Source organism: Gallinula chloropus (assembly GCF_964237585.1).
Source record: "Gallinula chloropus genome assembly, chromosome: 14".
Lineage (NCBI taxonomy): Eukaryota > Metazoa > Chordata > Aves > Gruiformes > Rallidae > Gallinula > Gallinula chloropus.
The window spans coordinates 940,028-956,569 of record NC_140099.1 but is presented as its reverse complement, the minus strand read 5'-3'; the positions used below and the strand labels follow the sequence as shown (position 1 = coordinate 956,569).

The window sequence follows — 16,542 nt, the reverse complement described above, 5'->3', positions numbered from 1 at the left end:
GAGCTGACCCTGCCCTGGGGCTCATTCTTGCACAGTCACTAGCACCAAGACATGTGTCCAAGTGGCCCGGTGAGGACTGCCTCCGGTGACACCAAGGAGAAGTCCTCATCACACCTCTGTGATTCATCCCGAGTGCTGAAGCCACCACGCAAAACTCACAGTCTTTATCATCTCTCCAAATACTGGCAGCTCTGTGTCTGCTTGAGTTGTGTCCCACTGTTGTTGCTCCATGTCTGCACTGTGTTCTTACCTGCTACAGGGCTTCACTGCCACCAGCACTCACTCCTTCTGGTGTTGCATCCTTCTCTGCCCTCCTCCTGCTGTTTCCAGCCTCCTGAATTGCAGCACAGTCACCATTCTTTGCCATGACGACTTTCCATCCATCTTTCAAAGCTCTCATCAGTCCCTGCAGACACCTATTTCACTCCTGTTGGATACACAGCGCAAACGAAAGGCTGGTTTGGCCCACAGTTTATCCTCAAGTTGTCCCTGGCAAAGGAAGGTCACTTTATGTAAACCAAAGAGCTTGAGGTACAAACAGCCTAACGATCACTGGCTGGAAACGCGTGGCCACGTGCATCGATTCCCAACCTCTACCTGTCTTCACAATCAGGCATTACTCTTCCTCCACCACCTAAATCTCTTCCTGAGAGGTAACTGCCAGGAGTTTGGAAGCAGGGTCACGCCAAAACAGATAAAACCCCACACAACCGAGTGATGGAAAGAGAAAGATGGAATTCCTTTGAGCTGGGGAAGCTTCCTTCCTGGCTTGGAGCTGTGCAGCACCGTGTACCAGCAGCACTGTTAAAGCTGCCCCAGGAGCTTGGTGTGTGGCTTTCTCACCCTGAGACCGAGCAGCTGTCCTGGAGCTGGCTGGGGCAAAGCTGCAAGGGAACAAGAGGGACAGAAAGCAGCTGCTCCCTGTTTTCTGCAGGTTCTAATGAGCATTTGTATTCTTCTCTTACAAGAGCAGATGTGAAACATTGCCTGTCTGTCTCTAGAAGACTTTGTCCCTCTGAAGAAGCAAACCAACACTTTCTCTTCTCAACAGCCATTTTTATTGCTTTTGACAATACACCACTGGAGGGAGAAAGAAATAATTTGCTGCTATTCTTTAGCTTCTTTCCTAATTAAAAGTAAATTCCTTGGGACTACTGATAAAGGTAAATGGCTAACTTTGCATCCAAGCTGACAATGCAAGTAAAGAGAGTTGGAAATTTCCCAGAGCAGGCTACTTGTATAAGAATGGCACCACAAACCTGCCCAAATAACCACCCTGTGAAGTAATTAATGAACATTTGCATGGAGAACAAGTTCTTACAGCCATTGCTAACAAGACAGAGAAGCTGTATCTCAAGTCGACACAGCAGAGGCTCAAGCTTGAATGTGTCAGCAACATTTTCAAGCCAATAATGATCAACAAAGATCTTTCCACCCATTCCAAGAGGCTCTGGCTAAAGTCCTTCACACACACATACACACAAAAATCTTTCAGAACAGCCAGAAACAGTGTCCTGAATCCCACCTTCAACTCCCAGCTCCTGCCATGGAGTAACCTTCATCTACAAAATAAATAGAGACGGGTTTAACAACGAAGAATATTTACTTCCCTTCATTTGATACACTCAGTAAAGTGCTCTGTTTCTAAATTATATTGAGTTATGGTATTTTGCTCTAGTATTTTAAATACAATAAATATAGAAGGAGCTGTGTGCAACTTCCCTTGCAAGTTTTATTCTTTTTTTAGTAGACAAACTAATTTTAGCAATCAAAATAGCCTCCAATAGTACTCCACAAAAAAATAGTGAGAAGTTATAAATAAAATCACATCCTTCAAAGATATCCTACGCACTTCTTCTGTCCACATGCACAGAGAGTGTTCCTGCAAGCATATGGAGCGAAGACAAATAAGGAAGCTGAGAACTACCTAACATTAAAAAGCAAAACCATATGAGTTAATGCTACACATCCTCCCATAAACAGTCTGGTTTCTGCATTTAGTCTTGATGCATACATCCCAGTTCTATTTATTTAGGGGTTTTTTCCCCCCATTAAAAAACTCTTCCAGGAAGAAGGTCTTGCAAGACATGGGTTGCTTCATCTTCATCTTGCTCCTTTTTACTGCAGAGAGGGAAAGATTCTTGAACAAACTGCCTACACATGGGACACTGCTGGAAATACTTAATGCAGCCATCACACAAGCATGCGTGCCTGCAGGGTAGGAGCACCCAGTTCACCGTGCCATTCTGGCAAACAACACAGTCTTTACTGTTCTCTTCCTGCAATTCTGGTTCATCTTCAGCCAGCCCAGCCTTTTCTAGCAAGCTTCTGTCGGCGCTTCTCTCACCGGGGGACGTATCGCTTGAGGGTGGTGCAGTACTATTTGCAGACATGAAGAGTTGCTAAAATACACATGTACACAAACATTTACAAGTCAGCAAACTCCTGATACCTGAGCACACCCACGTGTGATGCAGATTCACTTGTTTCCACCGGGTCGAACAGTGCCAGGCTCAGTTCTTCGTCTGAGTCCCGACAGCTGCCTGACCTTCAGTTAAAGGTAGATCAGAAGCATGAAGTTACAGAGAGCATTGGGAAAGCATTCAGGATAAGCTGTCACGTCCCAGCTGCATCACATCAATGTGTATGCATGGACCTTTAACAGAACTGCCCAGGTTCTGAACAACTCTGGTTTCTGTTTCTGGTGTATTGTTCTCCATGTCTAGAGGTGCTTCTATCCATTCCAACCAAACATGTGTCCACCAAGCAGTGAAATCTACTTCACTGAACCTGTTCTGCTCTTGCTCATATTACAATCCCCTGCTCCTTTTTGTCTTATTTTATGTGAAGTGCAAGTTCTTCAGGGCATGATCTTTTAACCAAGCCAGTAAGCTACCATGCAGCCAAAGATGCCTGTAGAGAACACACAACTACACAAAATGCAGCCACACAGTTATTTCCACTCAGTTTAAGCAGTGGTTTTACAACAGCAACCATACGTTAAAAGGAAGAGGAAGGGGATCAACAGGGAAGTTTACCTGGATCAGCTATGTCAGCAAAAAATCGCCAGGACAAACATCTATTTGGACAAATCTATTTCTGAATGAACACTGAGTCAACAGGATTAATTTGGCACAGTTTCTAGTTTATCAATACCATATGTTATTATTATCACAACAATAGAGAAGCAAATCACATACAATCACATCATCAACTGCTTGACAGACACAGGGCAAAGATGGTCCCACAACATGCATAGGTAAGGGAAACTGGAATGGAGCAATGAGAGCACTGGTTTAAGTTATAATGGTATGTGCTAGGCAGATTCCTAACCTCTGTGTGTGTACTGCAGTAAAAATAAATTTTAGAAGTTTCTTCTGAGGCTTTCCCAGTTGAAGGGCAGGATAGGAGAAAGTGCTGGTTTAAGAGGCCAGCAAGGAGGTAATAAATGTTCTGTAGAGAAGAAACACTCAACAGATAGTTAATTTCTTTCTCCTGCTCTAGTAAGTGGACAGAACCCAGGCTCCCTAGACTAGAATCAAGTAATTTCTCCAGAAAATCTTGAATATTTTAATAGAAATTATTTCTGTACACTAACTTTGGCTGGAGCTACTTAATTCTAGCTATTGTGCAGTTCTCTGCATGACAATAACAGTCTTATACTAATTTAGGCTCCTGAAAGCCTACACAAACTAAACACTGTCACCCAAGTGAAAGAAGACTCAGTATGTAGCTTACCTTCAGATCATGGTATTGACCTTGAGCCAGAAGTAGATACTGATACAATACCCTGCAGGAAAGTCTGTAGCTCTCATCAGGTATGTGAATTACAGCCACCATTGAAATCTAACAACAACAACAAAACTATGTTTAATAACTTTCCTTTTCATGATATGATTCACGTAGAACAGTTTGTTTGAAAGACTGAATGCTTTGTTACCACCTCTGACCTGTTTATTTCCTTAGACAGCCAGAACTTCAATGTTAAATTCAAGCACAGATCCAAAAAATATGCCAGACAAGGTAAAAACAAGATGTGGCACAAAAATAGCACCTTGTGGCATTACACCTTTCTGCCCTGGCTCTCCATGGAGCCCTTCCACACTCAGCTTACAGCAGAGACCTGCTTTATCTGCTCTCACCTAATGGAATTAGGTCCTGAATCAAAAAGGCACCTACATATGTGCAGTCAACCCTTAAATAAGGGCTTGTGCAGCTTATGAAGTAGAGCTTACATATGCAGTCATGGGTGTGCCTCGGAGAGGCTACCTGCACAGTGATCAGACAGAATCACCAGGTTGGAAAAGCCCTTTAAGATCATTGGGTCCAACTGTCCCTGTCCTGTGCTAAACCAGATCCCTGAGCACCTCATCTCCCCTCTGTTAAACACACCCAGGGCTGGGGACTCAGCCCCCTCCCTGGGCAGCCTGTGCCAGGCCCTGACAACTCTGCCAGGGAAGAACTTTTCCCTCCCAGCTGAGCTGACCCTGCCCTGGGGCAGCTTGAGCCCATTGCCCCTTGTCCCATCTCCTGTCCCCTGGCTGAAGAGACCATCACCCACCTCTCTGCACCTTCCTGACAGGGCAGGGGAGGTGGGGAGAAGGTCTCCCCTCAGCCTCCTCTTCTCCGAAGCAGCAGCTCCTACACACTTTCTTCCTCTCCACTAACTCCTGATGAGCTTCTCCTAGGTGTTGACAAACCATAAGGAGTTTCATACAGCAACTGAGGCCCAAGAGTTCACGTCCTCACATCCTGCACAACTTCTGCAGCCGCTTCCTGGGCTGTCTTCAGCAGGAGAAATGAGCCTGTCAGCTGAAATCTGAGCGCAGAACGACAGGGGAACATGCAAAAGGCAAAGTCTTCTCTACTTTCTTCCACTTCCCTCACAAACACACAGACTGCAACTCTTAGACTCTGAAAAGCAGTTAGAAGTGTTGCTGATTGCCTTGTAAACAGAGTAGTCAAAAGACAAATTTCACTGGAAAGGATTATGAAAAGAGCCCAGGGGCTGACTTCAGAGTCACTTCTCTGGAAATAAAAGCACTCCAAGCTTGCATGCTGTGCCTAATACCCCTCACCCTCTCCAAATTATGTAATAGCCTCTAAAAAGCAGGGGGAAAAAAAGAAAGTGAAATTCAATATTATTGTAGTTGCCAGAAATTGTCAAAAGAGAAATGAAATAAAGAAGAAAGCTGATTTGTTCTAAAAAAGAAAAGAGTAAAAGGCAAATCAGACTTGCACTTCAAAATCCACTACAAGAATAATTACACGCAGAGTTTAAATACACAGGTACCTACACACATGCATTTCTACTAACTGAACTTACTATTCCTTGGCAAGAAGGTGTTTTTTCTCTAAACCACAATGCCTCAAAAACCCAAAGCCAAACAACAACAAAAATCCCCAACTGCACACCACTATTAACTTTGGTTTGGGACGTGAAAGCCATTAAATCTCCATTAAAACGACAGATTTTGTGTTCTGATAGTAACAGTTTAAAAGTTAATGGGTTCCTGTGTGTTTGTATTATGTCATCCCACTGTAAGTGCTTTCTCAATGACAATGCATGTCCTCAATTTGTAGTTTGCTCAGACATTTTTTAAACTCTGAGTAGGACCAGTTTCTCACACAAGCATCTTGATCTTCCAGCTGTTGTCTCCTCTGTTACGCTCTCCCGTGGTACAGAAATAGACAGATTCTGCTATTATCTAGCAGAAATGTTACGCTGTTTGGTTACAGAATCCCTTTCCCTTGAGCACCAGGTATTTTCTCTCTCTGTAAATACATGTATACCATAATCAAGTCTCAACCTTCTGTTCTATACACAGGCCTGAGGTCTAGCTCTTCCTCCACTTTAGCCCTGCCAGTCTTCAAACCATTTCTGTAACTCTTACACAGGGTCATCATTTTCTGGAGTGAGAGGAAAATTATGGTGCAAAACCAGATAGGTATGATCTGGCCACAAATAGAGTTCAGATGAAAATTAGAGCTCCCTGGAAAAGAGATACTGGAACATCACCCATAGTGATGGATGCACACATACACAAAGATACTTGAGGATGGAGCTTGATGCACTGATGTGAGGATAAGGTGGTAATACCCGCTGGCCACAGTAGCAAAGACCCCTTTCCACACTACACTTATATTTTACAAGTTTGATTTCAACAACAACAGGAGTTGTTCTGACATTTGTCTGGCAAGGAGTTCAGGTGGAGTTACTCCTTTGACTGTATTAAGAGATTTCAGTTGCATTTCCTTTCTCCAAAGCCAGGGAAAAATGCCTCCCCCACTCTCCTATTCCTTTCTTCTGTGTTAAGGAAGAAGAGAGATGTTTCTAAGTCACATCCCTGCTAATGTCAAACACATTAAATATGAAATTTGCGGTATCTTTATATTAAACTAATCTGAGCTGTAGACATACATAGACGTACTGATCTGGAAAATAACTGGGGGGTGGAACAGAATCTCAGGTGGGGACAGGAGGGAGGAAGGGAGTCCTAAGGTCAAGTGACAGGAAGCTGAGGACAGGCATTACTTGGTAAGGGAACAAGGGAGCAGATTTTTTAGGCAGTGATGTGATTACCATTTCCAAATGGATGTATAGGAAACATTCCTATTGAGTGGATTTAGACAATTTGCTTCTGAGTTTACCTGTATTATAGTTCAAGCAGTTAGAGCTATCAGATCATCAAACAAATGAAGAGACGGAAGATAAAAGCGTGTCCCAAGCTGTTCCAAAAAGTATCAGTCAATTTAAAGTAGGAGTTAAGAATTTCAAAAGGATGGGACAAGGCTGAAGTTGCTTTAACTGTAAGAGATTAAGAGGAAATGCTCTAGTGTCTGAGTATCTCTCATCACTCTACTGCAGGACCTTCACACCTTCCTGTAAACGACCTGGAGTTGGCTGCTGTGAGGCACAATGTACCATATTACACAGACTCAGACCTCTTGCAGAAAGGTAATTTCCATGTTCCTAACATTCAAGTCAGCAAGTAGCTCAAATATCTGTGCCAGATACTAAAAAGAATATCCTCCTACCTTGCCAGCAGCAATCCAAAGGACCATAAAAGCACAAGAGCTCCACCACAGGTTCATGTGATCAGAAAAATCAGAGTGATACCTGACTAACCTGCCACAACCCTGGTTCATCTGACCAAGATGATCTGAATCAGCTTGTTCAAAGGGTAGATAATGGCAGGACAAGGGGGATGGAGTGAAGCTGAAGGAGGGAAGGTTTAAATTAGATATTAGGGGGAAGTTTTTTATGGATAGGGTGCTGAGGGGCTGGAACAGGCTGCCCAGAGAGGGGGTGGGTGCCCCATCCCTGGAGGTGTTCAAGGCCAGGTTGGATGGGGCCCTGGGCAACCTTGTGTAGCTCCAACCCTGGAGGTTGGAGCTCTGTGATCCTTGGGATCCCTTCCAACCCAGACCACCCTATGATTCTATGACCACAAGGCTTGGCACAAAGTCCTCTGCAGACAGGAGCTCTGTGGAAATCACAGGTACCTGTTGAATGGCAGGCATCATTTTTATGCAACAATTACCCTGCCGTGCTCCTCTAGTCATCAGGGACCACGTTCTAGAGGACAGGGAAAGGGAGCTCATTTATTCAAGCCTGTCTTCTGAAACATTCAGACCTTAAATACAACACCCCTAAAATACATTCTTCTCTTACTTACAATGTCATATATTTCTCTGTCTTCTTCATCAGCTAACGTCAACAATGCTATCAGGGGATAGCGAGACCTGGGCACTGGGCCAAAATCAACCACTCCAGCATCTTCTGGTAACTGGCAATATTTTTCCTCCTTGTCATTTTTTTTAATGCTTTCTGTGTGTCAAGGAAAACAATCAGCCTCAGTGCCACTGTAGACAAACGTGACGTTTGCTCAAGGAGTATTTTTCATCCTATTTGTTCATAAATCCATCGTGCCAAGAACTGCTGAATGTTCCCAAGTCTGAGCTCTCCCCGTGCCAACAAATCAGCATATTTTGTCACAACAGTTTAAAAAAGGATACGAGTACTGCTGTCGATAGAGGTATTCGCTGTACAGAGCGTCCTCCAGGGCCTGAGGAGTCTTTATTCTGAAGCAGTAGACATGTTTCTGCAAGGCTTCGTGGAGCTTTTGCACACTGCAGCCCCAGTAGCAGGTGAGCAGACAGTCTTCCAGGCAGTCAGGTGTCAGCGTTACACCCTCTGGTAGAAAGAAGATAAGGATTTCATTAACTCACCCACACGTAGGAGTTCTGGAACTGCTAAGTGAAGGTTCTTTAAAAGCCAACTGGCAGAAAACAACTTCAGTTTCCCAATTTTTTTATCACTGGCATCAAATCTTCTAAGAACTTAGACTGGGTTTAGTGCTTAGGAAAGTCAACAGAGATGAGGGAGTGGGGCAGAGGAGATAGAATGGCTGATTAAGCTAACAGAAGTAGCATGTGCACTTCACGAAGGGTGAAATTTAACTTTTGGTAACATTTTACACACTCACCAGCAGACCCAAGAGCACAACCCCTAGCCCAAAGTCCATTCCCTCTTTAGATAATGGTATTAATTTGGTCATTGGCCTACAACACCCTCTCTGGTCTCAAGAATAAGGCCCTGCTGATCACACAGGGGGGATAGGAAGATCTATGTGCTTCATTTCTTTTCTAAAAATCAGCTACTCAGCTTCTAACATTCACTGCACAAACAGGAGCAGAACTTTGAAAGTCCCACTAAATTAAAGTGCTCAAACCTCCATTCTACCTGACAACTAATTGGTTTGTTTTGGGGTTGTTTTTATGTTGGGGGAGGTGCAAAACTGCTGCAGCTCTTTCCTCATTCACAGGAAGGCTCTATATCTCTGTTGGTAAGATGCTCAGCCTTGCTTACCACACCCCAGTGATGCAGAAGAGCATGAATTTCACTTCCTGTGTGGATGATTTCAAGTATCTTAGGAACTACCTGAACTCTGATCCAAACAGATACTTAAATTCAGTGTCTAGTGAAGCACAAAGAGGAAGATTTAAATTTTTTTTGAAGTAGTGTGCTTCCCATCACCACTGGAGATCTGGGCTTAGATTTAAGTGGGTGGCATATGTTCTATAATGAATCCTATAGAATTCCACCACCCTGTAAAGTTTACCACAACGCCCACAGTAGCTGGTGATCTGCAAATGTTTTTGTTACTTAAAAATCTGTTACAGCAGTAAGTGTTTCATTAATAAGAATCAAACTGTACTTAAATACCCAAACATTTCACTTTTGAAAACACCACGTATTTAAGCTGTGCAAAAACTATTCATGTTTCTAAGGGATTTTGATAAAGGAAAAGGGTGAGAGCAAGAAAGTGTTAGTAATTACTAAGTTCAGGAATCCAAACTGACAAAAATCAAGCACATCAGCAATCCACTGACTTGTTACTGAAGCTGCATCGGGTCGAGGGATTTCTAAGCCAAAAGGATTCTTCACTTGTCTCATCTGCTTTTTCAACACTCTTGTGCTGGATTCTGTTTCTTCCGAGTTTCTCAGGATAACAGGAACACCCAACCCAAACCTGTGAGAGGAGAAACAAGAACAAGTGGGTTCAGCATTAGACTTTACACGTTTGAAGTTTTGGAGAGGGTTCAGAGGAGCCATGGAGATGCTCAGAGGGCTGGAGCAGCTCCCCTATGGAGAGAGGCTGAGGGAGCTGGGCTGGGTCAGCCTGGAGAAGAGAAGGCTGTGGGGGGACCTCACTGCAGCCTCCCAGTCCCCAGGAACAGGAGGGGAATGGGCTTGTTAAAGGGCAGAGACTGGCAGGACAAGGGGGATGGAGTGAAGCTGGAGGAGGGAAGGGTGAGATGAGATATTAGGGGGAAGCTCTTTACAGAGAGAGTGGTGAGGGGCTGGAAGGGGCTGCCCAGAGAGGGGGTGGGTGCCCCGTCCCTGGGGGTGTTCAAGGCCAGGTTGGCTGTGGCCCTGGGCAACCTTGTGTAGCTCCAGGCCTGGAGGTTGGTGTCCCTGCCTGTGGCAGGGGGTTGGAGCTCTGTGATCCTTGGGGTCCCTCCCAACCCAGACCAGTCTGGGATTCAGCTCTAAATAGCAAGCAGCACAACACACTGAGCCAGCTTGGCTGGGCAGAGTATCTGGCAGGATGCATACAAAATATAACCTGCTAATCTGACTCCAGCTTTCCATGGCATAAGGTAAAATCTTCACAGGGATAGGGAGGATCTGGAAAAGGGAGCACTTTATCAGGAGGATAAAATTAACGAGAATGGTCAATGCCCTCTAGTGGTAAATGGTTAAGCCAGAGCTTCATCCTTGCTGACATTCTGCACATCCTGCCACAGGACAAAAATTAATGAAATAATATTGAAAAATAAACCAGTCGCTGCTTGGAAAGATGGAATCAGCCTTAATGGGCTGCATGCTCCAGAGGAAGACCTCGGAGTAAATCATTCAGCCCTAGGATAGTTCCAGCTGTAACAAGAACCAACAAGATGCTTTTATGTGAGAATATGATCCCAATTTCCCATGTAAACCTCAAGTATGATAATATCCTGATATTTAATCATCTGCCTTGACACAGAAACCAAGTGCAAAATAGTCAAGACTCAAAATCAAAGCTGAGACACTAAGACCACTTCAAAGCCAAAACCAGCATGCTATTCCAAGTGATACTGACCCTGAAAGGATAATGAAGCAAAGACTTAGAAGTTCAAACTCTTTATGAATCAAAATAAAAATCAAAGAAAGGGAAGGAGAATATTTTGGGATAATTTCTTACACCAATTAAACCCCCCAAGATTTTCATATTGCCTGGGGCTTTTAAAAGAACCACTACCAAAGATGAGGATCTGCAAAGCAAGCTGCACAACAGCCTCCCTTTTACACTTGGCTAAAAATAATTCACTTTTTAAGGTGATAGCAATAACTTTCAATAACCAAAAGCTGATTAGAGAAACTGTCCCAGATACACAATTAGAAGACTACTTCAGAGACTGAAGAGATTTTATTAGCTGCATTAATCCAGCCCTTTCTCAGCAGTCAGGCCACAGGGAGAGGCTGTGGGAATCTCATTTGAGAGAACAGTTATTAATTGGCTCGGGCTGCATCCCCCTGAATTTGTGCTTTGGTCGCTGCCACTCGTACTGTGGAGCTGATGGCCTGGTTAATGGCTTTGAATTTTGGTTTATGCAGCCATCAGCATGTTGGGTGCTGGAAAACTCTGAGCAGCACGAAGCATCAGCTCTTCCCTGCACCAACCGTTTCCATTCCGTGTGCTGAAACCGCAGCTGCTACAGTGAGATGGGTCTCGTATCAATAACTCCAGATGAGAAGGGCACTTCCAACTTCAGTGACATCAGGTTGAAAATTGCTGAAGTAATTTCACATACAATTTCACAGCTCTGAGCCAAACAGACAATTTTAGTGGCTTAACTGCTACTTTTTCCAGCTCTTAAAATCCTTCCCAACTCCTGTGTGTCAAAGGAAGACTAAAAGGAGAGCTTCTACTGACACTGGGCTCCTTTCTGTTGATTCATGTTGGAGGGGTGCTGTTCAACAGGGGAAAACATCGGGGGAAAAAGCGATTTTCAAGTTGAGGAAACTACTTCAGGAAAAAAAAAAAAACAATTCTCAAAGCCCTTCTCAACAGCAACAACCTGTTCCTGGTGGTTTTAACAGGTATTTGCCTTTACCATCGAACACCCTGCCTGCCTGAGGGATTAATCTGGTGGGAAAAGCTCTATACTCATTACTACATCTTTGATAAAATTCTTCAGTTTGTTAGACTTTGATGGAAATGTTTGCATTTCTTGGATGATACAATACCATGGAACACTCAGGCAGAGTCTGTGGGCATGGAGGAACATACCTCCCCCTACTGTAAACACAGCCATGCTGACTTCACCAGGGCTGCAATGATGTACACCAGTGAGCACCTTACAAAGAAACCAGGTGCAGCAGCTGTTTCACTTATGCAGTATCCAAAACTCAGCAGAGCCAATCTCTGCAGCCACACATAACGATGCCTCCTGTTCTACACCATCTGGCCGATGCCAAAGTGAAACCCCCTGTTCTTTGGAAACTTTATTTGCTGGTCAAAAGCAACAGGGTAATTAATCACCATGAAAAGCAGGCACAGAAGAATGCCACTGGTACAGCTTTAGCAGCAGCCAGAGGTAGAAAGGCCTTTCTGTTCAACAAGGAGGCACAGTGCATCTGGAAGCTGCACAGTGGTATTCAGAGTATGAAGGATGAATAAAGATAGAGTTTTGATTTTGTGATTCTTATCAGCTGATATAGGGGGGAATTAATTTCTTCAGAACAGTCCAGTGGGACTTTCCAAAGGTTTTGTTCATGAGACAGTTTCTTCAAAGAGCAGTCTGGACCTCAAACAGATGCTGAGCCTACAGCTCCTCCTAATACAAACATTCATCTCCAGCTAAATAGATGATGCACAGGAACACATCCAGCTAATTTAAATTCCACTTCACTCCTACGCCCAGGGCACCTCACGGGCTGGCTCTAGAAAGCTACCTGGGCAGGAACCTGCTTAGAGTCTCTGAGCAGAGCCACAGGTGTCCAGGGCTGGCCATAAAAACAGACGCTCATCAAATCAGTGCATGACTGTGGAAAATGAAAACATTAACATTCCTAAACAGTTGGTGTTTTTCAGGCTGACTGACACCCTGATGTACACACACCCATAAAACAAGCTGACAGCTGATGCTGAAAATGATGGGAGAACCAAAATGTCATTGCAGCAACACATCAAGTATTATGTGCTCATACGACACCACGTGCGTGTGGAGTACTCTGTGGAGCAAATCAAGGGTGAAGTTGTTTTCATGAGTAAGTTCAAGAGCACTTCAATTGTAACTGCAGTTGCAGACACACTGAAGTTGCTTGGGGGCTCTTGGTGACACAGCAGAGTTCAGAGGGAACAGAGAATACCTATGAGCAGCTGGACACACGCTCACGTCCTTGTAGGCACTGAGCTCCTGGTGATTGTTTTCACCTGACTAACAGTTCCTTAAGCTGGTTCAAAGAGACAGTTTGTGTATGTTCACAGAAACTGCAATAACATCTAGTGCAGAGGCACCTAGAATCTCTGATCCTGAAATAAAAATGCATCTGGAGATCCCTCTGCGCAGCCTGCAGCCCTGAAACCATCAGTGGACACATGTGCAACCACGAGGATCTTCTGGAACACCTGTTTCAGGCATTTGACAACAAGGATTGCAAAACATGTATCATAATCAGATAAAAAACATTAAATTGATAGAGGATCACTGCTTTGGGATATGTATGCAGGAGATTTATTTGAATCACACTTGAGCATAGTCTTTTGTAAAGCTTTTGTTAAAGAACCAGTGAAGCAAACAAGGAAGAGCAGAGAGAAGTCGATGGCAATTCAGTACCACCAGTGTGCAACGGGGCAGAGAGAATTACAAAAAGGACTTCTGCCACCTCTCTCTCCAACTAAATAACAAGGTGGTGCTTCATCCAGCAGAAAGATAACAAAACCCAGTCTTGCCTTCACTACCACTTACCCAGCGCTAGGGGAGGCAATGCAAAACAAGAACAAGAACTTTCCACAGAGCCTATCTGAAAGATCAAAAGATAGCTCCATGCCCACTGAAAGCAATAGATGGCATATGTGTGAGCCAGTGGCAGCTAACAAAGTGATGTAGACAAGGGGAAGACTTTGCACTAAAGGAAAAGTCAAGCAAAGCATTTATAAACTGCCATGAGAACATACAGCTACAGCTGAAACATCTGTAATTCAAAGACAAAGGAAAAACAGAGCACAACAGATATTAGTGTTAAATAATTTCATCAATGGGATGAAATGCAATAACTCAATTTCATTTTCCCCAGAAGCCACATGAGTGTGGTGTATCCACTATTTCTATGTAAAATGTTTTCATTGCTCATTAATGCTCTCTGCTTGGCAAGTATCAGCATTTACATTCACAGACACTCCCGAGTCGGTAGGAAAAAAGCAGCTTGTCACCCCCATAGACACTTCAGGGGGTCAGCTGCTTCAGGTTTCTCCCCACACCAGCCCCAGCACCCTCTTTGGTTCAGCTGAAGCTCCCCTTTCTCCTCTGAGATTCATCAGCGGAACAGACTGGTGCCCCACCAGTGGTCCTGGGTAGTCTCACACCTCAGTAATAACTCAGCCTGGCTGATGTAGCTGCTCCCCAGCCAAACAACAGGCCCCTTACTCACTGAAACGCCTGTACCCAGCAATTCCAGACTCGTCCCTTGGAGCAGCCCTCCCTGACCCCATCCCCACCGAGGGTCAGGCCCTCTTCCAACAATACCGTTCCCTCCACAGCTTTCACCCTCCCCCGGGGGCAGCCCCTCTCCCCCCCCGCTAGCGCTGCCCCTTCTCACCCTCCTCTCTCCAGCACAATCACGCTTCTGCCAGGCCTCGCACACCCAGCCCCGGTGTTGTTCCACCCCAGGCCCAGCCCACCCCCCCAGAGACCACTTCTCGATGACGGGAACAGGCTGACAGCCCTCACTGCCCCGTCCCCACACCGTGCCGCCTCACTACGCCTCCAGGCCCCTCAGCCGAGGCCCATCGCCCCTCGCCGGGCTCCACAGGCACGGCCGACCCCGCGCCTGCCCCTCGCAGCCGGCGCCGGCCGCCCCACCGCACTCACCAGCCCAGCACCAGGCCGCTCGTGACGAGGAAGCAGACGAACACCACGGTGATGTAGAAGAGCGGAGAGTACTCGTACAGCGTCACGAGAAACACGGCTGCCATGGGCCTGACCCGCACCGCCGCACGGCGGGGCCGAGCCCGGCCGCGCCACCCGCCCCACCACAAACCCCCCCAACACACCGGCTGCCGGCCCCACACGCATGCGCGGCAGCTGAGTGACGCCGCTGCCCTCAGCTTGCCCGGAGATGGGCGTGCCGGGAACGGGGGGGCGGGGCTGTGTTGCCTAGCGACGGCCGGAGGGTTTCCCCGCTGCCTGGGCTCGCACGCAGCGCGGGTGTCACGCGGGGCGCGGCTGCGTCCCGGCGGCGAGCCCCGCGCCGAGCACCCCCGCACCGAGCACCCCCGCACCGAGCACCCCCGCACCGAGCATCCCCGCACCGAGCACCCCCGCACCGAGCATCCCCGCGCCGAGCATCCCCGCACCGAGCACCCCCGCACCGAGCACCCCCGCACCGAGCACCCCCCACCGAGCACCCCCGCGCCGAGCACCCCCGCGCCTCAACCGTGCCCCGGCAAAGCTGGCCTCGGGTAACGGCGGGCTGCTGCCAGATTCCCCGGGTGACCTTCCAGCCTCAATCGAGCACGCCGCCAGCACGTTTTGCATCCGGAGATGCACAAGCAAGCTACCCACGCGGCACCGCACCGCTCCTGAGCGCGCAGAGACTAAGGGATGCTTCAGCAGCTGCCCGGCAGCCCTGCACTCCCACGGTGTTTGCCGAAGCTCTCGCTGGAGATCTGCAATTTTCTCTCACGGATCTGGCATTTTAAGTCTTTAATTCACAAGATGTTGTCTCTGAGACAGGAGGTTTTCTTCTATGCTTCCTCCTCTTCGAATCACAGAATCAGCAGGTTGGAAAAGACCTGTGAGATCATCGAGTCCAACTGTACCTGTCCTGTGCTAAACCAGATCCCTGAGCACCTCATCTCCCCTCTGTTAAACACACCCAGGGGTGGGGACTCAGCCCCCTCCCTGGGCAGCCTGTGCCAGCACCCGACAATCCTTTCAGTGAGGAACTTTTTCCTAATGTCTGATCTGAACCTGCCCTGGGGCACCTTGAGCCCATTGCCCTCATCCCATCATCTGTTGCTTGGACAAAGAGACCAACACCCACCTCCCCAGGTCCTTCTCTGCCAGGCAGCTTTCCAGCCCCCTGCCCCAAGCCTGTAGCGCTGCATGGGACTGTTGTGTCCCAGGCTCAGGACTCTGCACTTAGCCTTGTTGAACCTCACCCTGTTGGTCTCAGCCCATGGATCCAGCCTGCCCAGATCCCTTTGACAATCCTCCCTACCCTCAGGCATATCAACACTTCCTCCCAGCTTAGTGTCATCCGTGAACTTACTGAGGGAACATTCAATCCCTTCCTCCAGTGAGTGAGCAAAGCGATGGTATTTTCAATGCTCACTGGTACAGGAGTGCCAGGAAGGCACTTTCTTTTCTGTTAGAGCAGGTTGAATTCCCAGCAGCACAAAAAAGGCCAGGCGGTTCCCCCAGCAGCCAGGCAGCCCTCCACCAACAGCCTATTATGGAAAGGAAGCGCCTGCCTCACGCCTGCTGTTCACAGAGGAGATCTGTGAGCTCGGAATCCTGGTTTACTTCCAGCATGAAGACTCAACTTGTTTGAACAAGTAGTACCACGTGCAGCAGGATTTACTAAGCCCACTTTCTGTCTCACACTTCAGTTTTCTCATCTTTAATGAGCAGACGTCCCAGCCGAGGCCTTTTTCACTGTCAACTGCGTGTAGTCTGAGGGGCTTTAGCCAAGGATATGCAGTTACCCACAGGCCTTACCGGCCTTACCCTCCCCGGCTCTGGTCCGGACCCTGCCCAGGGGCTGAT

The 16,542-nt window shown here is 46.8% G+C and overlaps 1 protein-coding gene across 1 annotated transcript; it reads right to left on the bottom strand.

The window, feature by feature from the left end:
• Nucleotides 1–1,057: 1,057 nt before the first annotated feature.
• CGRRF1 (cell growth regulator with ring finger domain 1) lies at nucleotides 1,058–14,747 on the bottom strand (the record flags this gene model as incomplete). The annotated part of the gene is made up of 6 exons (XM_084270623.1): nucleotides 1,058–2,402; nucleotides 3,739–3,846; nucleotides 7,680–7,827; nucleotides 8,020–8,197; nucleotides 9,397–9,536; nucleotides 14,644–14,747. 6 exons carry the CDS (start codon nucleotides 14,745–14,747, stop codon nucleotides 2,052–2,054), a joined length of 1,029 nt encoding a protein of 342 aa, XP_084126749.1. The 3' UTR covers nucleotides 1,058–2,051.
• Nucleotides 14,748–16,542: the final 1,795 nt, after the last annotated feature.